The sequence below is a fragment of the Xenopus laevis genome, chromosome 3S (assembly GCF_017654675.1).
Source record: "Xenopus laevis strain J_2021 chromosome 3S, Xenopus_laevis_v10.1, whole genome shotgun sequence".
Lineage (NCBI taxonomy): Eukaryota > Metazoa > Chordata > Amphibia > Anura > Pipidae > Xenopus > Xenopus laevis.
Window position 1 is genome coordinate 83012155 of NC_054376.1, and position 20811 is coordinate 83032965.

The window sequence follows — 20811 nt, forward strand, 5'->3', positions numbered from 1 at the left end:
AAAGTAACTGCAGGCAGACGCTTCATATCTTCCTTGGCTTTAGAGATGAGGTGTATCAGAAGGTTTGAAATAAAATTTCGCAGAATGCCTTGTTTAAATGCATTTTGCAGTACTGGGAGGGGAGACAGAGGCAGATATGTTTAGCAGGAGGTTTAAGGAAAGTCTATATACTGTAAAAAACAAAATCAATGATTTCCTTTGGTCACATCATGAGATTTGTCTTTTCTCTGCTGCAGGAATTACTATGTGGAAAATTTTGATGGGACCACATTCTACATGCTTTGCAGGATCCCAGTAACCAGGCTTTCCACTGTTATTCACTACTGAAGGTAGGAAGCTCAATTTCACTTTGGTTTGAGAAATGTTGTGATAAAAAGGTCAGCTGTTCAGATTTCTGTAGACAAATGCAGACTCGGGATAATTTGATAGCCGTTATTAAATGTATGCAGTACATAAAAATAATGTAGCATCCTTTCAGTGTTGTTGTCAGTGTGCTAAACTGCTTGTAATCATTATATACTCATATATATATATATATATATATATATATATATATATATATATATATATATATATATATATATTCTACTCACACTTATATATACACTAAGGGGCACATCCTCGAATAAAGGATTAGAAGGAAAAATACCTCAATTTTTTTTGGCTACCTCGACCTTCGACTACGACTTCGACTTCGAATCGAACGATTCCAACTAAAAATCGTTCGAATATTCGACCATTCGATAGTCAAAGTACTGTCTCTTTAAAAAAAAATTCGACCACCTACTTCGCCACCTAAAACCTACCGAGCACCAATGTTAGCCTATGGGGAAGGTCCCCATAGGCCTTCCTAGCAATTTGTGATCGAAGGAAAATCGTTCGATCGATGGATTAAAATCCTTCGAATCGTTCGATTTTTCATTCGATCGAATTGCGGTAAATATCGAAGTCGAAGGATTAAACTTCGATGGTCGAATATCGAGGGTTAATTAACCCTCGATATTCGACCCATAGTAAATGTGCCCCTAAGTTTATATACTTATATATAGTCTACTCACACTTAGAAACTTCTGCAAAAGATGGCATGGCATACATTTATAAAGTATTTAATACCACCCAAGCTTAGTAATGCAAATATATAAATATATATAAATATAAATATATATATTATATGTAGGGGTAATTGTCTCCTGTTTCTGGGGCATTAATGTAGAATGCAAAGCTTTAATAATGTTAACATCTCATTACCGGACACAAATGACCAGATAATCCAAATAATCACCCAAATTTACACTACATTTCAATTTCAATTGTGGAATTACATTGATGTGGCAGAACTGGGCTAGATTATGTTAGCAAATAACACCCCTCCTCTTTTATATTCTATCTGCATTTTTATTTTTCTGTAATAGGATTATTGTAAGAAGGATTTTGTGCAATGTTTTCAAATAGTGTTTGAAAGAAAATGCCAAGCTCTTGCAATGTAGGAATTTTTGACTCATGTCTATAATGATAAAACTGTCTGTCGCACATTTCTATCAATGCTAATGACAGCCTCTCCTGCCTAAATGTGTATATAGGGGATTTATTGTGTAAATATAAAACTACAACATTTTTTTTCAATTAGTTTAATAAAAAATACATTCTCTATTTGGGATGAGTGCATTATTTTTTAATGCATGTTTCATACAAATGGAACCCTCCATGACAAATATTTTAAACTATGGACAGACTATGTGGATGATCCACAGGTGGAGAAGAGCCGAATTTGCTCCTTTTTGTAGCTCCACTGGATATCAGTGTGTTGGTCTGAGTGCCAGTGTAGCAGGCCGATATGTGCATATCAGTGGAGCACACGTACAATACTATGGAGGAAAGCAGGTCATCTGGAGTGTGCAAAGCTGACAAAAAAAGTAATTACAAATGGCACTCACACCCTAGAAACAGTGCATTATATAGCTGATCCTGTATTCTCTCAGTGATTAAACAAAAACATTATCTGTTTTACCCATGAAATCAAGGCAATATCAACTGAACCCTTAGCAAAAGTTGTAAATTTACTGAGAACAGTGAGCTAGGGTTCAGAAAAACCATGAAACTGTGATTCCCTATTTAGAGTTAAAATCCTCTTTTAATTTCATATGGCAAGTTTGAAAAATGTTTACATTGAAGTGAGTGTAATATTACAATGGGAATTGTGTTTTGGGGAGAGGGGCTGCATAAGAAAAGAAAATGTAATTCTAAGTACATTTCCAATGCAAATGAATATTTATTCAACAAAATATTCAACAATTCTAATTATTTCTGACTTGCAATGGAAATCAGTATTTCTTTATCCATTTCTGTTCTGTGGGTCTAACTCTTGAAAGGATATACAGAAATCAGTTTTCCTCCTGGACTGTGTGACAGCTTCCTTCTGCTGTATTGTTTAATCAAAGGATAAGGAAAATTAAATTCACTTGGACAATGGGTTAGACATCCGCAAACATTTATGTCGGCGCTTTACTCCATAGTTTTAAATTTAGACGTGTCCTGGGTTTTATTGTCGTTCTATTGCGATTGTTTTTGTTCTGAATCTGTGTGGCGCTCTAGTTTATATTCTGATAAATATGCCCCATAGTGTGATGCAGCAGGCTGTCTCAGGTTGCCCCATTTCGAGTTAAATACAGTATAATCTATATACAGGTGAGGAAAATAGAAAAAAATATAAATTTTGATGACCAAAGAAATAAAAAGCATCATTCAGCTGTGAGAAATATGACCTTGAAATCGTCTTGGCTTTTTTTTTTGGAGACGTGCTTTTTGGAGACGTGGGGAAGGCGAATGGTGTAAAACACTGCAAGATAGATTTCCTGCCTTTTGCTGTATAGGTTTTGTTGCTAGAGAAAAAATATTTTTTGCAATTTATTGCACTGTTCAATACAATGTACTTCTTTTTTTTAGCTTACAGCTATTTATCAGCAATTGAAATCTTGCACGAAGAATGTATCCAGTCCCTGAAATGTTTTTCAGATGTTGATATATTTGATTTTATACAAGGAGTTATGACCAGGTTCTCTTGGATAAGTCCCCTATCCAATCCAATCCACTGATATGTCACAACCCCTAGTCTGCCCCATGACTTACAAGTTACAAACTTTTTAACCATAAATTTTTCCCTTCACAGAGGTTTGTTTCCTGATACATGACTGCACAATTAGGGTAGTAAATATGCATTATGGCATATACAGATGCACCATAATATACTGAATTATTCTGTTGATAGTGTAGTAGTCCTTAACATTTGTGAGTGGTGTTGTAACCTATAAAAGTATGTATACCTCAACTTTTTGTCATATTTCAGCTTCCGTTTATATGCTTGGTCCTGCTGACAAAGCTGTTTATTTTTAATATTCTTCAAACTGTATTTCTGTTAGCTTTTATGTTAACAAAGTTTATGACAGAGCTATAATTCAAGGGTAGTAGGCAAACATTGCCTCAGGCACTATAGGTGACCATACACTATAATATTTGCTGGCAAGGTCACCAAACAAGCATATCTTTGCTCCAATATAGCCACCAAAAGTGGGAAATATTGGGCTAATCTGATCTGCCCTAGGGCCCAACATTCGGATTACAGTGGGGGGGAATAGGTGCCGATGGGACAAGGATCACATCAACTAACTGATTAGTTTAAATTTGCTGGTGTATTCTGAGCAAACTGGCTAGATAAACAGAAACCCCAAAAAGTTTGGAAAAATATTCTAGTGAATGTAGAATGTAGAACTCAGGTGGTTTGCTAACAAAACGTTCTTCATTTTTTCATTACAAGACAACAAAATGGTTATTTCTTCCATAACGGTAGTTTTATTTATTTAATATGGCACGTGTAAAAATACTTAAGCCCAAAAGAAAGTCTTTATAAATAGAGAATAAATTAAAAAGCCGAAGGAAGATGATGTGTCTAGATGATATTTATTTCCAAAGACTTTAACTTTTTCTGTCAAGCTTTGCCAAGGCGGTGACATTTGCCTAATTGGCTTACATGCTGTAATGGGATTGTTCTGTTTCTTATCAGATGTTTTTAAAGAATTAAAATCATCTTATGTGGTGCCACATGCTTCTAGGTTTCCCATCATCTAATGTATGGGTTTATTTACTGTCAGTGGGGCAGGGTACAAAGTGCAAAAAGCAGATAGGCGGCACTATGCTCCTCATAGGCCACAGGGCTTGTACTCCATGAATACAGTGCTGTCTGCCTGCGTATGTATCTCCACTGTTGCCACGATAACTGGTGCATCATTCAGAAGAACAAGTTAAAGGACAACTATACCCCTCAAACAATGTAGGTCTCTATAAAAATATATTGCATAAAACAGCTCATGTGTAAAGTCCTGCTTCATGTAAATAAACAATTTTCATAATAAAATACTTTTTTAGTAGTATGTGCCATTGTATAATCATAAACAGAAAATTGCTATTTTAAAAAATAAGGGCCGCCCCCTTTGATTGTATGATTCACAGTGCACACAAACATACCAAACAAACCGTACGTTAGGTCACATGAGACAATCAACAGACTGAGTTGTGTCTTTTGCTTCCACACTTCTTCCTGTTACAGTTAGACTTGTAGTATTTCTGGTCAGGTGATCTCTGAGGCAGCACCAACACAAAATGGTATTTCAAGGCAAGAGATGTAAAAGGGCAATATTTACTTAAATATATAAACCAGTTTGATAAGATTCTTTAGTATGCCACTTAATTTGATATAAACTATCTGTTGTTCAAGTATTGATTTTGGAGGTATAGTTTTCATTTAAGAGCCTGTGCTACAGTGCATCATACATGGTTACATAGTTAGGTTGAGTCCATCAAGTTCAACCCCTATAGCCTCACTACAAGCAAGGCAGGATTTCTTTAACGGCCGCCCTAGGTCGTACTTCTATTCTGCGTGGCCCTAGTGCCCCTGGGCCTCATGGTCCTAGCACCCGCATTGCAGCCTCCTCGCGAGCACATGTGTCAGAGGAGCTGCACATCCCCAGTGCTCCCCAGAAAGCGGCTGAGCTGCATGCTGCCCCTCATATTTTGCTACCCTACGCCCAGGCCATTGTGGCCTCGCCTGATTACAAGATATTCTTTTTAACTAAATACATGAATTGAAATATATGCTGTACACAAATTTACACAGGTATCTATCAGTGCGTCTGTTTGTTAAAAATATCAAACTGCTGGAAATCCTTCATAATTCCTTGCTGATATTTAATTATGTCCCTAATAACAGATATATGAAACAAATATAGGGTAAAGAGATTGCTATGAATTTAATGACAGATTTGTGACCTCTGCTAAAATACACAGCACAAATCAGAACTTTAGGGGTGTGTTAACATTGGAGATCACCGGTGATGTTTCCCATAGCAACAGATCAGCAAGTACATTTCAATAGTTCCCAACAGAACTAGCGTTAACTATTGAGGAAGCAGACCCTGCAGTCTGCTTCTTCTATAGTTGTATAGATATCCTTCCCATCCTAGCTGTTCTCTCTACCTGAAAATTAGGTAATTAAAATATGCATAGAACACCCTGAGTGCTGATATTATATTCTGCATATGAACATGAAAGGTACTGAGTGCGGTATGCAGATTGGGTCTTATGGATGCTTCGGGTATGCCAAGGAACAGGGGAGCCTGAACAGTCGTGGGATCTGCTTTAAGGTTCTCCCCCATCATATCTTAATGCTGCTTTTTTTTGACCCGTAGCTAGTTAGCCCAGTACTACTTATGCCACTGGACTTAGCATATCTTCAGCATTTTGTATTACATATTTAAAAGTAGTGCTAGTTAAATTGAGTCTACTAATACATAATAGACAAAGAATTTCTATTTGACCTTCACAATATCAAAATTAACAATAAAAGCATTTGTATAAATATATATGTACAGCAGTATGTATATTCTGTTGTACAGTGAATATGCTAGAATGTTTACTGCTATATGCAGGCATGTAATTTCTGTACATTCTGAGCAGTTTGATATGTGTATATACAACTCTATCTGGTCATAACTCATTGTATACAAATCTGTCTGTCTGTCTGTCTGTCTGTCTGTCTGTCTGTCTATCTATCTATCTAATTAATCTATCTATCTATCTAATCTAGCTATATATCCTGTAGATGAAGCCTCTTCTAAATATCCTTGACAAGTCTTTTTCTCTAGGGCAATGCATTAGGGGAATCCTACTGTTATAGTTTACCATTGTTGAGGTCATGGGGTTCTTAAATACTGGTTTGTGTGCAGATTTGTGTATCTCACCCATCTCCCCAGTGTCTAGTTTTGAGCATGTGTAAGTATGATAACTCTGCAGGAAATCACGAATGACATTATTTGCTCTTCAGAAGATTACACAGGCTGTGATGCTTCTTTTTAAAAAAGGAGAATGTAATTTTCATCTTGATACCAGCAGTAAATAAATATATTTCTTTGTGCTTACAGACCTTTCCTCACTCTTCAATCTTAAATCATTGCATAAATAGCATTTACCCTTGCATCCATATCATATTGTTCTATGTAGCTCAGTTCTGTACTGTCCAATGCATGTACTGTATATGTAAATATGTATATATATAGATATATTAGAAATGAGACCGATGATCCTCTTTGCTACATAACTTATATGTAGAGAAGTGTTATGAATATGAAAAAGAACACTAACTAAATAGTTAAATGTGCTTTTTAATGTTGGAATTATTTTATCATCAGGGTTGCAAAGCAATTGGTTCAGAAAGGAAAGGGCAGGGCAGAAAGCAAAGTGTTGGTATAAAATCTTCTGTGGATCTGGGACTAGGTCACTTTGAGAGAATCCCTTACATACTGAAGGAATAGATGTATATACACATTCTTGGGTTTTGGGCTGTCTGGGCTATTCTTCATTCGCCTGTCTGCAAAGTACTGCAAAATATGTTGGCGCTATATAAATACATGTTAATAATAATAGATGCATTCCTTCAGGCACAATAAAACCGCAGCCCAGCATAGCACAAAATATAGTCAATTTGCATCAGGTTCATGGTAGGAGGCAGATCAAAAGACCTGACCCAGAAGTTAAGTGAGGGAGTCAATTACAAGCATGCCTTTGTCTACATTACTAATAACCTCTTAGCCACATTGATATGCTTTTGGACATTTGTAATACTTCTAAACTGGAGAGGAGGACCTATGAAATTGGCAGTGTGCTTCCTCAAGAATCAATCAATGATCATGAAGGAAATTTACAAACTTAAACTCTTGCTACAATTGGCAGTGAGGAAGACTTCTCATAATGTGGACTAATCTGTATCAGCTGCAAATTACAAACACAAATTGTTATATCCTATCACAGAATTCCCAGTAAATATGGTAATAATTGCTTGTTTTCACCCTTTTAACCTAAGATAGAGAGATTGTTAATTACTGTAAAGTGTTGTCATAAAAGGATAATTTTGCAACATGAAATTTTAGTTAAAAATATTTGTGCACAGAGAAGCTTTTGTGTCATTCTATGAATTTTTAAGCAGCTGTAAATTTAACTAATAAACTAAAATAGAACAATTAGGTGTCCATAATAGATAATATGGTGATAAGTATTTCCTTACATGCCACAAGGGTTGCCACCTGGCTGGTATTGCACAGGCCTGCCAAACATGAGCCAGAATTACAAATTTATCAGCGATGTATGGGTAGAAAGGCATATGACGGTGCTGAAGGAGGTAGAAGTAGAAAGAATAGCACCCATGGGAGAATTGGTGAGTTTTAATTGTGCCTGCCATTGTGCACTCTCTTGATAACTTTAAAGGAGAAGGAAAGTCTAAAATAGAATAAATCTAGAAATGCTGTATTTTGTATACTAAACATAAGCATTAACTTACTGCACCAAAACCTAATAAAACAAATGATTTATGTTTTCAAAGTTGGCCACAGGGGGTCACCATCTTGTAAACATCTTTGCAAGACCAAGACTGTGCACATGCTCAGTGTGGTCTGGGCTGCTTAGGTTAAATTAATTTAATTAACTTAAATGATCAAAACATTCAAAAAATATCTGCCAGAAGCCGATACAGCAAGACTGGTTAATAATCAGAATATACAGACTGCGCTGGGTCCTGTGTTGTCATATAATCTAATGTGGATTTTATTGTATTTGTATTGTTTAATACAAACTTTCTCCAACTCTGCAGAACCAGTGGCTGCAGCAAAATAATCCTTCAAATATAATCCCAGTTTAACTGTTTAAATTTGGCTCCATGATGTTTATCCCTGCAGCTGGAGTTGGAAACAGTAAAGGGGATGTAAAGGCAAAGCTAAAATCCAATACAAATCTCTACACAGTCACTGACTGCTCTACAGGGAAAAAAACAAGGCTGCTTGATTTTTGCATGGCTGTGAAGTAAGGTGGGGGCTCCCCCTGCTGTTCAGAAGTATGATTGTTTCCCTGCCCAGCAGTTAGGGACTACAGTAAATGAAGGGAGAATTTCACAGCATACAGTCAGGTTTCTTATAAAAATATATATATTTTAATTAATGTATATTGGAGATAGGTTTCTTTTTCATTAAAGAAAGTAAAAATGGGATTGTATTTTTTTGCCTTTACATGCCTTTTGTTTGTATAATGCATCTTCTGCCAATGTCTGTTTAAATTGGCAGACATGTTTGCAAAACTTCTTTCAGCCATAGGAAGCATCACCACCTTTCATTTTCAATGCTATAAGGGAAAGTACATATCCTCTTGTTCATTATTTATACATAGTAATTATAATCATTATTATAATTGTTAATAGAGTTAAATTGTTTACATATGGGTGAGGCAGTCTTAGGGAGTGTATAGGGAGATATAAAACATCTTGCTTGGACTGTTTTGATCACCATAACCATAAATTTAATGTGCTTTTTGACCATGGATCTTTTTCCAGAGTAGAGTTACATTAACAATTACTATGGGAATTATTTCATATAATAGAGTCCTACTCCCAGGAATCTTCCTATTGACTATAATGGTAAGGGATCAGAGATGATTATTAAAATGATATGGGCACAATGTTATTTCTTTGTGTGCAGGGGTTTATTTGCTTTGTTTGGCCTAACCTAACATAAAAAAAGGCAGTCTGAAGTATGATGTTTATTAAATAAAGTGCTGTTATGACAGCTCTAATTTTAAAACTAGGTTTTTGGTGAAAGAAAATAATCTTTTACAAAATCTAATCAGAATTCATTGGACTATCTGTAAGAATCACAGCAGCCTTATGCCCAGTTTTGTCTGCAAAGCAGTATAGAATGTATGGGCTTTACATGATCAGTAACAATCGATTAAAACATCAAACCATCAGTCAGATTTCTACTAAAATGAAAAATAGTACCCCACAAATTAAATATAGCTCTATTAAGCAAAACAACTGCCTTTCTACAATTAAAATATTATAATGGCTGATAATGCTGCTATCTGGCAGAATCTCTTAAACGAACATAAGGTGAAATTTGTATTTCATTGATTCTCTGACAAAATTTGCATTGCTGATCTTGTTTGACTTGACTGGCAGTGTAAAAATCCACTTCATGCTCACCATGGTCATTTATGGCCCTTTTAATGCAAAGCTGTTGAATAATAAATGTCCCAGAAGATACAAAATCTCCAGCTGGTTATTAAGTTGTATTAAGGGATTTGATTGTAAAGAAATGCTTGTACAGATGTTTTTGCCAAAACTTAGTTAACTACTCCTTGCATTGGGGTACTAGTTTTGTCATTTTTGCAGGGTGTTTATTGGGTTACTCTGGTTTCTTCCTATACAACAAAAACATACCAGCAGAGTAAATGACTTCTGATAAAATTGACCACAACGTGTTTGTACGTGAGAGGGAGATTTGATTGTAAGCTCCACAGGGCAGTGATTAAAGGGATTCTGTTTACATTACAAATAATTGACTCTACTGTATAAATAATTGATTCTAGTGTTAAAAATTTTATTCCTGAACCAACAAGTGTATTTTATCATGAAGCTGTAATATTGGTGTGTATCTCGGGTTATTGTGCTTTCAGAAAGAGCCAGCACTTTACAATGGAACAACTTTCAGATAAGCTATTGTGATCTGCCACTTGGTTTATACTGCTGCCTGTGTGCTGAAGGTGTTAGCAATAGACACGTACTGGAACGTAATGATGTGCCGCTCTCACATTCTTCTTTAGAGCTAAAGGTGCAATAGACCTACTGACGTGTCAGTACAGTAAAAACTAAAGAAGTATGCGAGAGTGGCGCGTCACTACGTTCAAAGAATGTCAGGCTGAATGGTCGGCCCCCACACATTTTCATCTCACCAAATCTGGCCCTTGTTGCAAAAGGTTTGGACACCCCTGGACTGTAACTGAAGGAGACACAGTGGGCTTTTTACTATTCAGTGCTATTCTCCTATCTACCATGGAGTTTTTATCTTGTGTCAGGGAGCTGCAGGGTCGGACTGGGCCATCGGGACACCAGGAAAAAACCTGGTGCATAATCGCGATGAAAACACAGTAGGCGCGCATGCGCAATCACGGGGAAAATCGAGTAGGAGAGCATGTGCAAGGGAGAAGAAACTGCACACGCACAATCGCAGTGCACCGCAGCGGAGCAAGGGACCAGAGGGGGGCCCAGAGAAAGCCGCCCCGATGGGCCTCTGGCCCCCTAGTCCGACCCTGGAGAGCTGTTATTTAGTTACCTGTCCATTGTTCTGTTAATAGGCTGCTGGAAAGGGAAGGGAGGGGTTAATATCACTCCAACCTGCAGTACAGCAGTAAGGAGTGACTGCAATTTATCAGAACACATGTCACATGAGGGCATATGAGAAACTGACTACATGTCTAGCCCCATATAAAATTTCAAAATGAAATATAAAAAACTGTTCGCTTTTTTGAAAATGGATTTAAGTGCACAATTTTGCTGGAGCAGCACTATTAACTGATGTTTTCACAGAATCCCTTTATTGTATAATCTCTCTAAAATATTGCAGAATATATTGGCGTGATATAAATAAATATATACAGTATATACTAAACAAGTTAGCCCCAGCACTCTCAATGTATAGCACCCTGAAAAAATATCCTTGCACAACTGAACTGTAAATTTCTTTAAAAAAGACACTTTTAGTTACAAAGTTTGTATAAAGCATGTGGGGGTTGGGAGAGCGAGCATTTAAGGAGAGAGCCACCTCCCCAAAATATAAAGTTTTTTAAAACGAAACAAGCTGAAATGCCGCTCCTCACCTTTCTTATTGGGTGCACGTGGGCAAGGCTTAATTTACATACTAAACAAGTTAGCCCCAGCACTCTCAATATATAACTCCCTGAAAAAATATTCTTGCACGACTGAACTCTAACTTTCTTAAAAAAAAGACACTTTTAGTTACAAAGTTTGTACAAAGCATGCATAAGCTGACGTACCAGTCAAGGCAGTGTCCATGCGTCAGTCCTATCCTAGGTGAAGAAAAGAAAATGTTACCTTTGGGGGGAGACAGACCATACCTGCTTTTCTCTTTATTTAGCATGATCTATATACTGTATATATATATATATATATATATATATATATATATATATATATATATATATATATATATATATATATATATATATATATATATATATATATATATATCTATATATATATATATCTATATATATATATATCTATATATATATATATCTATATATATATACCAGACACCCTTTAATTGCCAAGAGCATTGGATGGTCTCACTCAGCTTAAAGACAGGTTAATGCTTCCTTTCTAAACTGGTTGCCCCCACAAATAAAGCAGTGGTACTATTTACATGTTTTGAGCTTATTGGGCCTGACGAATATGGATGACAAATCTTGTTTAAAAAGCTGGTATTTTAATTAAGATGGGTGAGGAATATTCTTGGTCAAATTGCCAATAACCACCCCCTTCACAAAATAATATGTGTATATTCAAATTAATGGTTGTCAGTTGTTTTTCATCTTACAGTGATTAATAGCCTCTGTTCATTCAGTCTCCAAAATAGATGTTTTTAAGAATCTTCCTTCCACAGATGCAATTGTGTTGTAAAACTCCTTTGGTGTAGAGAAGGTTGCTAGGAAACATTTAGCTTGAAGATGAAGATGAAATTCCCTACTGAGCTTGTGATCAGATAAGCAATTAAAATCGTTTATAACATAAGCAGCAGCCACTGCAAGTAATAGTATTTTATAGTAAAAGGTGGGAATGGTTACCGAGGTATTTAATATAAATATGTGACGGTAAGGAACTGCGCAATTTATAACACAGCTCTTGTGTTCATACTGTAATTAGTGTCTGAGAGAAACTAATTACTTGAGAAGTACAACTGAAATGACATGGGTATGATCTGAAAAGACTTTAAGCTTCCATCAGACATTCTGTTCATATAATGAAATTAGACATTTCCTTAAAACACATTCAGTAGTTTAGAAAAGAATAAAGAAAAGGAATTGTGTGAAATTACATAATTAGGCCCAAAAATAAATTTACACCCAAAACTCATCAGAAAACAATATTTATTTGTTAAGTATTGGTTGGTAATGTATTGCAATAATATTGATATGCATCTCAGGATGTGTTATTATGTGTATTCTTCACCACTCCTTGTCACATCCTTCGGCCTCTGTTTATCCAAGTCTCCTTAGTGTGTAGAAAGAAAGCTAATGTTTTATAATCTCCTTACAGTATACCAGTATGGAGCCTAACTTAGTGGCCCAAATGACCTGGTTGATTGGCATAGCTAGAGAGTCTGTTTGTTCATTTTATACAGATAAATACCAATTTTGAAATATTTTTTAAATTATTTTTTAAAGGCAGTGTGGTTATTAAAGTTTAGAAAATGAAAAGCATTGCTGTAAGTACAGTCCTTGATAATGTTTTTGTATAAAAAAATATTCCTGTTTGCAATTAAAATAGCCATTTATTTTTTTTACTATTCGTTTTACAAATATTTATGTTTCAAATATTTTTTTTCAAACAGCTATATAAAATAAATTCAACATTTTGCACTTTGAACTGAACACTGAATTACATCAAAATGTGGCCTATACTAACCCAACTGGTGATATACGTCTTCCTCTGCTGGGCGGGTAAGTGAATTCATATATTTTTGATGTAATTACACAACTTAAAAACTCACTATGGTATTTAATTGCAATTTCTACCTTCATGACTAATGCAAGACTATTTTAATTAACATTTTGTGATTGAAAAATAATGCATATAGGCTGGACTCATTATCTCGTGCCTTGGTATATGGAGCTGTCCGAAAATTGGGATAGTGAGAACAATCAAATCCTGCAATATCAATGAAAAACATTTACTTTTATAGCCAGAACCAGTGACTATACTTTTCATTGTTTTCAAGTGTAAAAAAAAATCCACTTTGAAAAAAATGCAAATTCGATTTTTAGATCTATTTGACTTCTTCAATATAAAAATGCTAGTATGTATTACACTTTTGCCGGGATTAAAAGTCATGCTTCTAAGTTTAGAGATTCAATTACAACCCTTCAAAAGAAGCTATGGTACAATAGGGCTTATTTTTTTCTGCCTTTCAAGATATACAGTTTAGTCAGTGGTGCTCCAGCTGCCACAGGCAGTTCCATCTCTGAAACTGCAGAAACCAAATTAGTCACCAGCTGTGCTGTCTTATCTTGCATAGTTATGTCAGACAGGCACCATGTATACTTCTGTACAATGTACAATGTTATAGTTTTCTGTTCTTTTAGTTAAATATTTTGCATTTACAAAATTAAATTGAATTCCTCAGAGACATGCAAGAATTCCAATTTCTATTTATTAGCAAATTGCTTTTAACTATAAATGCTCTTGGCTGCCTGATGAACAAAGAATGATGACACTGATACTAGTCAGGGTGGCACATGGGTATTCCCTGGCATGCAAATAGCTTGCATATTATTCAGAACATGCCAGAAAAGAGCACCTGTAAGATAAGTGAATGGGCTATAAAACGTGTGAAAAGAGGGACAAGGGACCCCTTATTCTATATTTCTAAGCCAAATCAAATTGCAGTGTTCTGCAGCCCAAACCATAAACAGAGGTACATATGGTAAGTATATGGCACAACTTTGCTCCCTTCATTGCTCAAGCACATGCTTTTGCTAAAACAACAGTGTGTTAAAAAACAAATGTCTGAGGGGCGTGGCCTGCAACGCATGGAGTAGGACGCAGAGGTAAAGAGCTGCGGGTGATAATCCTGCATTAACCATGCTTACCTCCAATAATAACTCCCTCCGTCTTCACTACGGTACTCCAAATAGCTCCTGACTCTCCGATACAGCGACCCACTGAATATGGGGGAAAACAACGCTGCCAGAACACCAGGGCCATCCTGGTCAACAGACCCGCACCACGCAGTGTTGACCAGATTATTTTTTCACTTCCCCGAATGAAGCGCTGCAATGGATGGAAAGAAACTTTCTCCCCACCTTCACCTCCTCGAGGACCGAGAGGACAAGGATCACCGGGACCTGCACGACAAGAGAATTAAAAGAAATACACCCTTTTTTTCTTTTTCTTTCTTCTGCAACTACCCAGGAGAAAAGCTACCAAGAAAGAACCCAGAGCGACGGAAGTGACTAAATTGAGATCGACAACATCGCATTGGACCCTGGAACTAAGGCTTACACCCTTTGGTTCTCCCTCTACAGATATGTTTAATAGTTGGGGTGGGGGTGTTTTTTGCTCTGCTGCAACTGGACTATTACCTGGATGTCGTTGTCTTTAACCAACATTGTTTTCCCTGCCTATCCCCAAACATTCTCAATTTTTACACCTGGAACGTCACTCTACTGGACCTCTACCCACCATTGGACATTGATGATCCTTCTGTAAACACTCTTCATACTCATACCAAAGAGGTAAGACTGTTCTCATGGAATGTTTGAGGACTGGGAAACCCTACAAAAAGGGGACTCATTTTCAAAGTAATTAGAAGGGCCAAGCCACACTTAATTTTTCTCCAGGAAACCCATTTAAAGGGCCAAAAAGTATGTGCTAGGAGGAAACCATGGCTAGGTGCATATTACCACTCTACTTACTCCTCTTATGCAAGAGGTGTCTCGATTTTGGTTATTGGATCCTGTGCATTTTCTTTAACTAAACTGATGACAGATCCTGTAGGGCGTTTTTTGTTGATTGCATGTTCCTTAAATGGTAAAATGTATAACATAATCAATGTGTATATTCCACCCCCTTTCAATGAGTCATTGCTGTCACTTATTATGGAAAAACTTCTAGCCCTACCGTAAGCACCCACTATAGTAATGGGGGACTTTAACTTGGTTATGTCTGAACCACTAGATAGGTTGTACCCAGTTACTAGACCCTCCACCTCTCTATCCAAGTGGGCATCCACCTTTCACTTCACAGATTTGTGGAGAGAGAAACACCCGGAGGAAAAGAGATTTACTTGCTTCTCCACCTCACATAACACAATGTCACACATAGACCTGGCCTTTGGATCTCCCCAAAGTCTGATGCAAACTAAACAGGTTGAAATATTACCTGGGGGAATATCAGATCATTCCCCATTAATGTTATATATTGAAACAGCACCTTCACCTACTGGCAGAATATGGAAATTTAATTAATATTGGCTCCAGCAAGAGGACATAACCTCTGCAGTAGAAGGGTAGTTAAAAACCTATATTGAACTAAATAAGGAATCTGTTACCGCACAGATATTGTGGGATTCCATAAAGGCATATACCCGAGGTCTCTATATATTCAGCAAATTAAGTCCTACAACAGAAACACCCAACGTGAGATAACCAAACCAGAGGCTCAAGTCCTGCAGGCTGAAAAAAATTTCACCTAAAACCCGACTGTACAAATAAGACAGGACTGGATCACAACTCAAACAGCCCTATAAACTAAAAAAATTAAACAGGTAAAAAAAACACAAATATACCAAAAGGCTAGCACTTTTGCCACTGGTGACAAAAATGGTAAGCTACTGGCCCTGATATCCAGGGAATTAATGCCATTAACGAGCATACCAGCAGGTAAGGACAGCAATGACTCCTTGATAACTAATACAATAGAAATCAACAGAGTTTTTAAAGAGTATTACACAGATTTGTATTCTTCTCACATGACATGCACTACCTCATAGGTACAGGCCTATCTACAAACCATCCCCCTACCAAAGTTGGACATGGATGATATGGCTCTCTTAGAGGAACCCATCACAGAAATTGAATTAAGAGAAGCCATATCTTCCTTAGCGACAGGGAAAACCCCTAGATTGGATGATCTACCCCCCGAAATATACCAAAAGCATGGTGACACAATGATACCCATTTTGGCCCCATTATTAAATGAAGTAATAAAGGGGAAGATCTGCCAGACACCATGAGTGAAGCAATGATTACTCTAATATTAAAACCGGGAAAGGATCTACACAAATGCGCATCTTATAGACCTATATCTTTGATCAATGTGGATGCAAAAATGCTGGCAAAAAAACTTGCCCGGAGGCTTAATCAGATTATCATCAAGTTTATTTCCACAGATCAAACTGGTTTTATAACAGGCAGAATGACAGACATAAACATTCGTAGGCTGTTCACAAATATAGTTGCACCTCATAACAACCCAGGACACAGGGTCATTGTGGCATTAGACAATGAGAAGGCCTCTGATTCAGTCGAGTGGAGGTATCTATGGGCTATTATGGAATCTTTTCAGGGAGACCAGGCAGGGCTGCCCTCTATTGCCCCTATTGTTTGCTATTGCAATGGAACCCTTGGCAACCCTGATAAAGCATCAATAGAGGTTAAAGGGCTGCAGGTGGGACCCCTTACCGAGACAGTGGCGATGTATGCAGATGATACTATCCTCTTCTTGAAAAATCCCTATGTGGCTCTTTATGCAGCCCTATCAGTGATTAAAAATCACAAAAAATATTCTGGATTAACGATTAATTGGAACAAATCCGGTATTTTTCCCATTGACACCTTTCAGATGGAGCAGAGCAGATACAGAGCCCCCCTGCAATGGTCCACTACATTTAAATACTGATCTAGAAAAATATATGGACCTCAACTTACAACCTTAGTTATCAATGTTTGAAACCAAAATTAAAGTTTGGAACAACCTCCCACTAACATTCCTAGGCTGGATTAACCTCTTTAAAATGATACTACTCCCTAAATTTACATATTTATTCCGGCAGGCCCCAATCTCAATACCCGTAAACTTCTTCCAGAAACTTAAGTCACTGATAACCACATTCTACTGGGCAGCTTCTTCCCCCAGGACAGCCCTATCAACACTACAACATCCCGCTGATATGGGGGGTTTGGCTGCCCCAAATCTATTTCTTTACTACATTGCAACCAAACTGGTAAATGTATGGTGGTGGTATGCCCCAAATACACAAAATGCTGCTACCACAGTTGAAGCGCAACTTGCGGGCTCTTATGAGGCCCTAAAGAATTCATTGTACCAAGGTAACAGAGGTCTTATCACCACGACCCCCCTAATGAAAAATATAATACAAGTATGGAAGATAGCAATGCAATACTTCCCTAAGAAAGATAATGAATATTCAGGATGTCTTCCCTTATGGTACAACCCTCAATTACCCCAACTATGGAATAATCCCAGATGTCCAACTATGGGCTAAATACAAGATTTAATATTTAGGTCAAATAACTGAACATGGTGATATACTAACGTTTAATGCCCTAAAAGATAAATTTCTGCTGCCTAACAAAATGCACTTTAGATATTTACAACTACTACATGCCTACAGATCTAAAATGGGAACACTACAAATAGACACTACACCCAGGCGTCTGGAGGCATTGGCAAGTGAACCTGGTCTTTGTAAGCCTGTATCAAAATTTTACTCAAACAAACTCCAGAAACCTGTCCTGCAAAAGCTGTATAATAAATGGTCAATGGATGTCCCTCACCTTACTCCAGAAATGTAGGAAGACACTGACCTTACTCCAGAAATGTAGGAAGACACTGTAGAGTGCCACATGGCAATACTGATAAGTGCGAAAGATAAGATGATCCAATTTAGGGACCTACATCGAACCTACTTAACACCTCATAGGTTACATTTAATTAATCCTTCCATCCTGGATATCTACCCTAAATGCAAAGGCTCCCCAGCAAACTATATTAATATGGTATGGCAATGCCCACTCATCCACAAGTTTTGGAAGAAAATAACAGAAGAGATTAGTGAACTGTTGGCTCTTATAATTCCCCTAGACCCTTTGACTCTTCTTTTGAGTCAAGTAGAGGAAACTGCCCCTACAATGGCAGAGAGGGCATTGCTAAATTTCTTATTTAATCAAGCAAAAACGTTAAATGCTCTCAAGTGGAAATCTGAACACCCACTGAAAAAAAGCAGTGGATAGAAATGGTAAACAATTCAATACCACTTTATCAAATTACATATATGCGTAGAGGTTGTCCTAAGAAATTTGATAAGATTTGGTCCCCATGGCTTTCTGAACATATGCCATCATTGCTAATTCAAGATGATCTAGATCTTTAGAATCCCTCTACCTATCCTTAGCTCCTCCTCACGTGGCCAACTCTCCCCCCCCACCCCCCAAAGACGACAATATTCCAGAACTAATTGGATAATAAGTTTTTATTTTATAAGCAACGTACTCAGATGCCCAGTCACAGATACATAATGAAAGGTACTCCACTTGCAGGACATATATCATACATTAACAAACATAACCTTGTAAATGTATACTTACTTAATGTTGTTAAAAATGGGACAACTGTATACAATGCTTTTTTTCTATAATTCTCATGAATGCTCCTTCATTCTCTTTGTGTTGTTTGTTTGTGAAATTTAATCTCAATAAAAACAAATTAAAAAAAAAACAAATGTCTAAAAAACAGAAATAAATGCAAGAAAGGATTATTTGTTTTTCCTCATGTAAATTGTATTATAGAGTTTAGCTGTCTGACTGAATGTTATATAATGCAGTTACATGAAGGTCACAATTATCATTTAAAATGGTTTAACAGGGAGAGAGAACTGCGGGGGTTAGGTTTTAGTACATCCAGAAGGATAATTTCATTAACATGGATAGATGTGAAAAATATGCAGTTCATTGCGAACCTTATCAAGCAAAGAGAAATCTGGCTGGTATTTGCTCTCTCTCTCTCTACTGTGCACTTTGAAGGATGGATGACTCTCGCTCAGTGGCATTCAATATAGCATGTACAGCAAAGGCATTGAAGAGTAAATAGCATGGAACGTATTTTAGATTTGTGATTTCATTTTTATGCATTAATGAATAGAGTCCTTGTGAGTGAACTAGATATCAGCCATTAGTCAATAAAAATGAAACCACACCACAGGTGTCCATTCTTCCATGGCTTTGCTTATCATTTTATTGACTAATGACTTATATCTGCTTTCACTCACTATACACTGTGTCTTCTATTAGAGAGAGTCCATACAGTTAACATGGCATGGCTGATGGTTATAGAGCCTTCCTTTTAAATTGCTTGTCTTTATATTTAAGACCTGCTGGCCCAGACCCACTCCATGCAACCGCTCTCTTTACCTCTCTCTCAGACTCGCCAATGTGCAGGGTGAGGTGGCAGAGGAGGTTTTGCGACTGGGGGGCCCAGGGGACGGTGTGTGGGCCCTGGGCCCCCCGGTCCAACGCTGCATGCTGCTAAAAGCGGGCAGTACTGAATTCATGGGGGTAGCCACAGGTCTCTCCACATCTGAAACAGAACATAGACATTTGTTGCATTTCTATAAACAAAGTAGGCAGCCTTCAAAGTACAATAAAATGACAGATTGTGCCCCTTAATGATGTTCTTACTTTGTTTGGCTGGGTTATAATTTTGTTTTCCAAATTCATTTTTTTTACTGTTTTTCAGTGTTGTAACAAATATATACTTTTTCCCCCTGCTCTTTATTGTTTGAGATACAGATTGGACAAACTACACTGCTCTATGATATATTTGCCACCCTTTTCTGAAAGGGAGACTTTGGAAAATAATAGCAGCATTGTGCTGTAAAATAAAGCTTCTACCTCAGCTACTAGAAGACCAAATTGGCATTTGCTACATACCACACAGTGTGCAAAGTGCAAAAAAAAGGAAATTATTGTATATTGTACTTCTAGATATAATGGCAAATTAACTACAGACAGAGAAAAAGAAGAGAGATTGATCAATGCACATTCCCTGGTCCCGTGTCACATAAGTAATCTATGCAGATGCATGTATTTACCAAGACAGGGTTTTTTTAGTTACAAAATCATGATCATAAGATTGATAAGCCACCATACCACGTCAAGGTAAAACCCATATGGTGGTCCCTAACTATTTACCTCTGGTCATAATACTCAATTGCTAAAGCCTCCCGGCATAACAGCATTACCTGAAATAAAGGTCTCCAGACCCGGGCATTGGTTTTAATCATAGGGCTTTGCCCTCCCCCGCCATTAGCTTTCAAAGGAGAGAAATAACCTAGACAACAGCATTGGTTCCATGAGATTAATCCTCCCCCGCTTTTTCGGCTTTTAAGAGAGAGAGAGAGAGGCTGCCCAGACCAACACCTGTTTCCAAAGGCATGGGGCCACCATTTAAAGAGATGGGTGTGGGGCTGTTACAACCACATGGAAGCCTGGCCTGCTAAACAGAATAGAATTCTGAACAGAATAGATCTTTTACAATACAAAATGCAAAAAGGAAAAGGTTTAAATTCCATGCAACCAATAAACATACTTTAATTGTTTAAAACAAGGATTTGTCTTATTTACCCA

General features: G+C 37.2%; 1 protein-coding gene across 3 annotated transcripts in view; it reads left to right on the forward strand.

Moving 5' to 3' along the window:
• cntn1.S (contactin 1 S homeolog) overlaps nt 1-20811 on the forward strand; it is an 80767-nt gene that overhangs the window by 19968 nt on the left and 39988 nt on the right. For 2 of the 3 annotated variants that reach the window (XM_018254107.2, XM_041587512.1), the window contains exons 2-3: nt 237-329; nt 12999-13107. In XM_018254107.2, coding sequence (XP_018109596.1) covers nt 13056-13107 — 52 coding nt within the window. In that variant the 5' untranslated portion in view covers nt 237-329; nt 12999-13055. Of the gene's footprint in view, nt 1-236; nt 330-12998; nt 13108-20811 lie in introns of those variants that run through there. The other variant, NM_001087736.1, reaches the window with a different exon arrangement.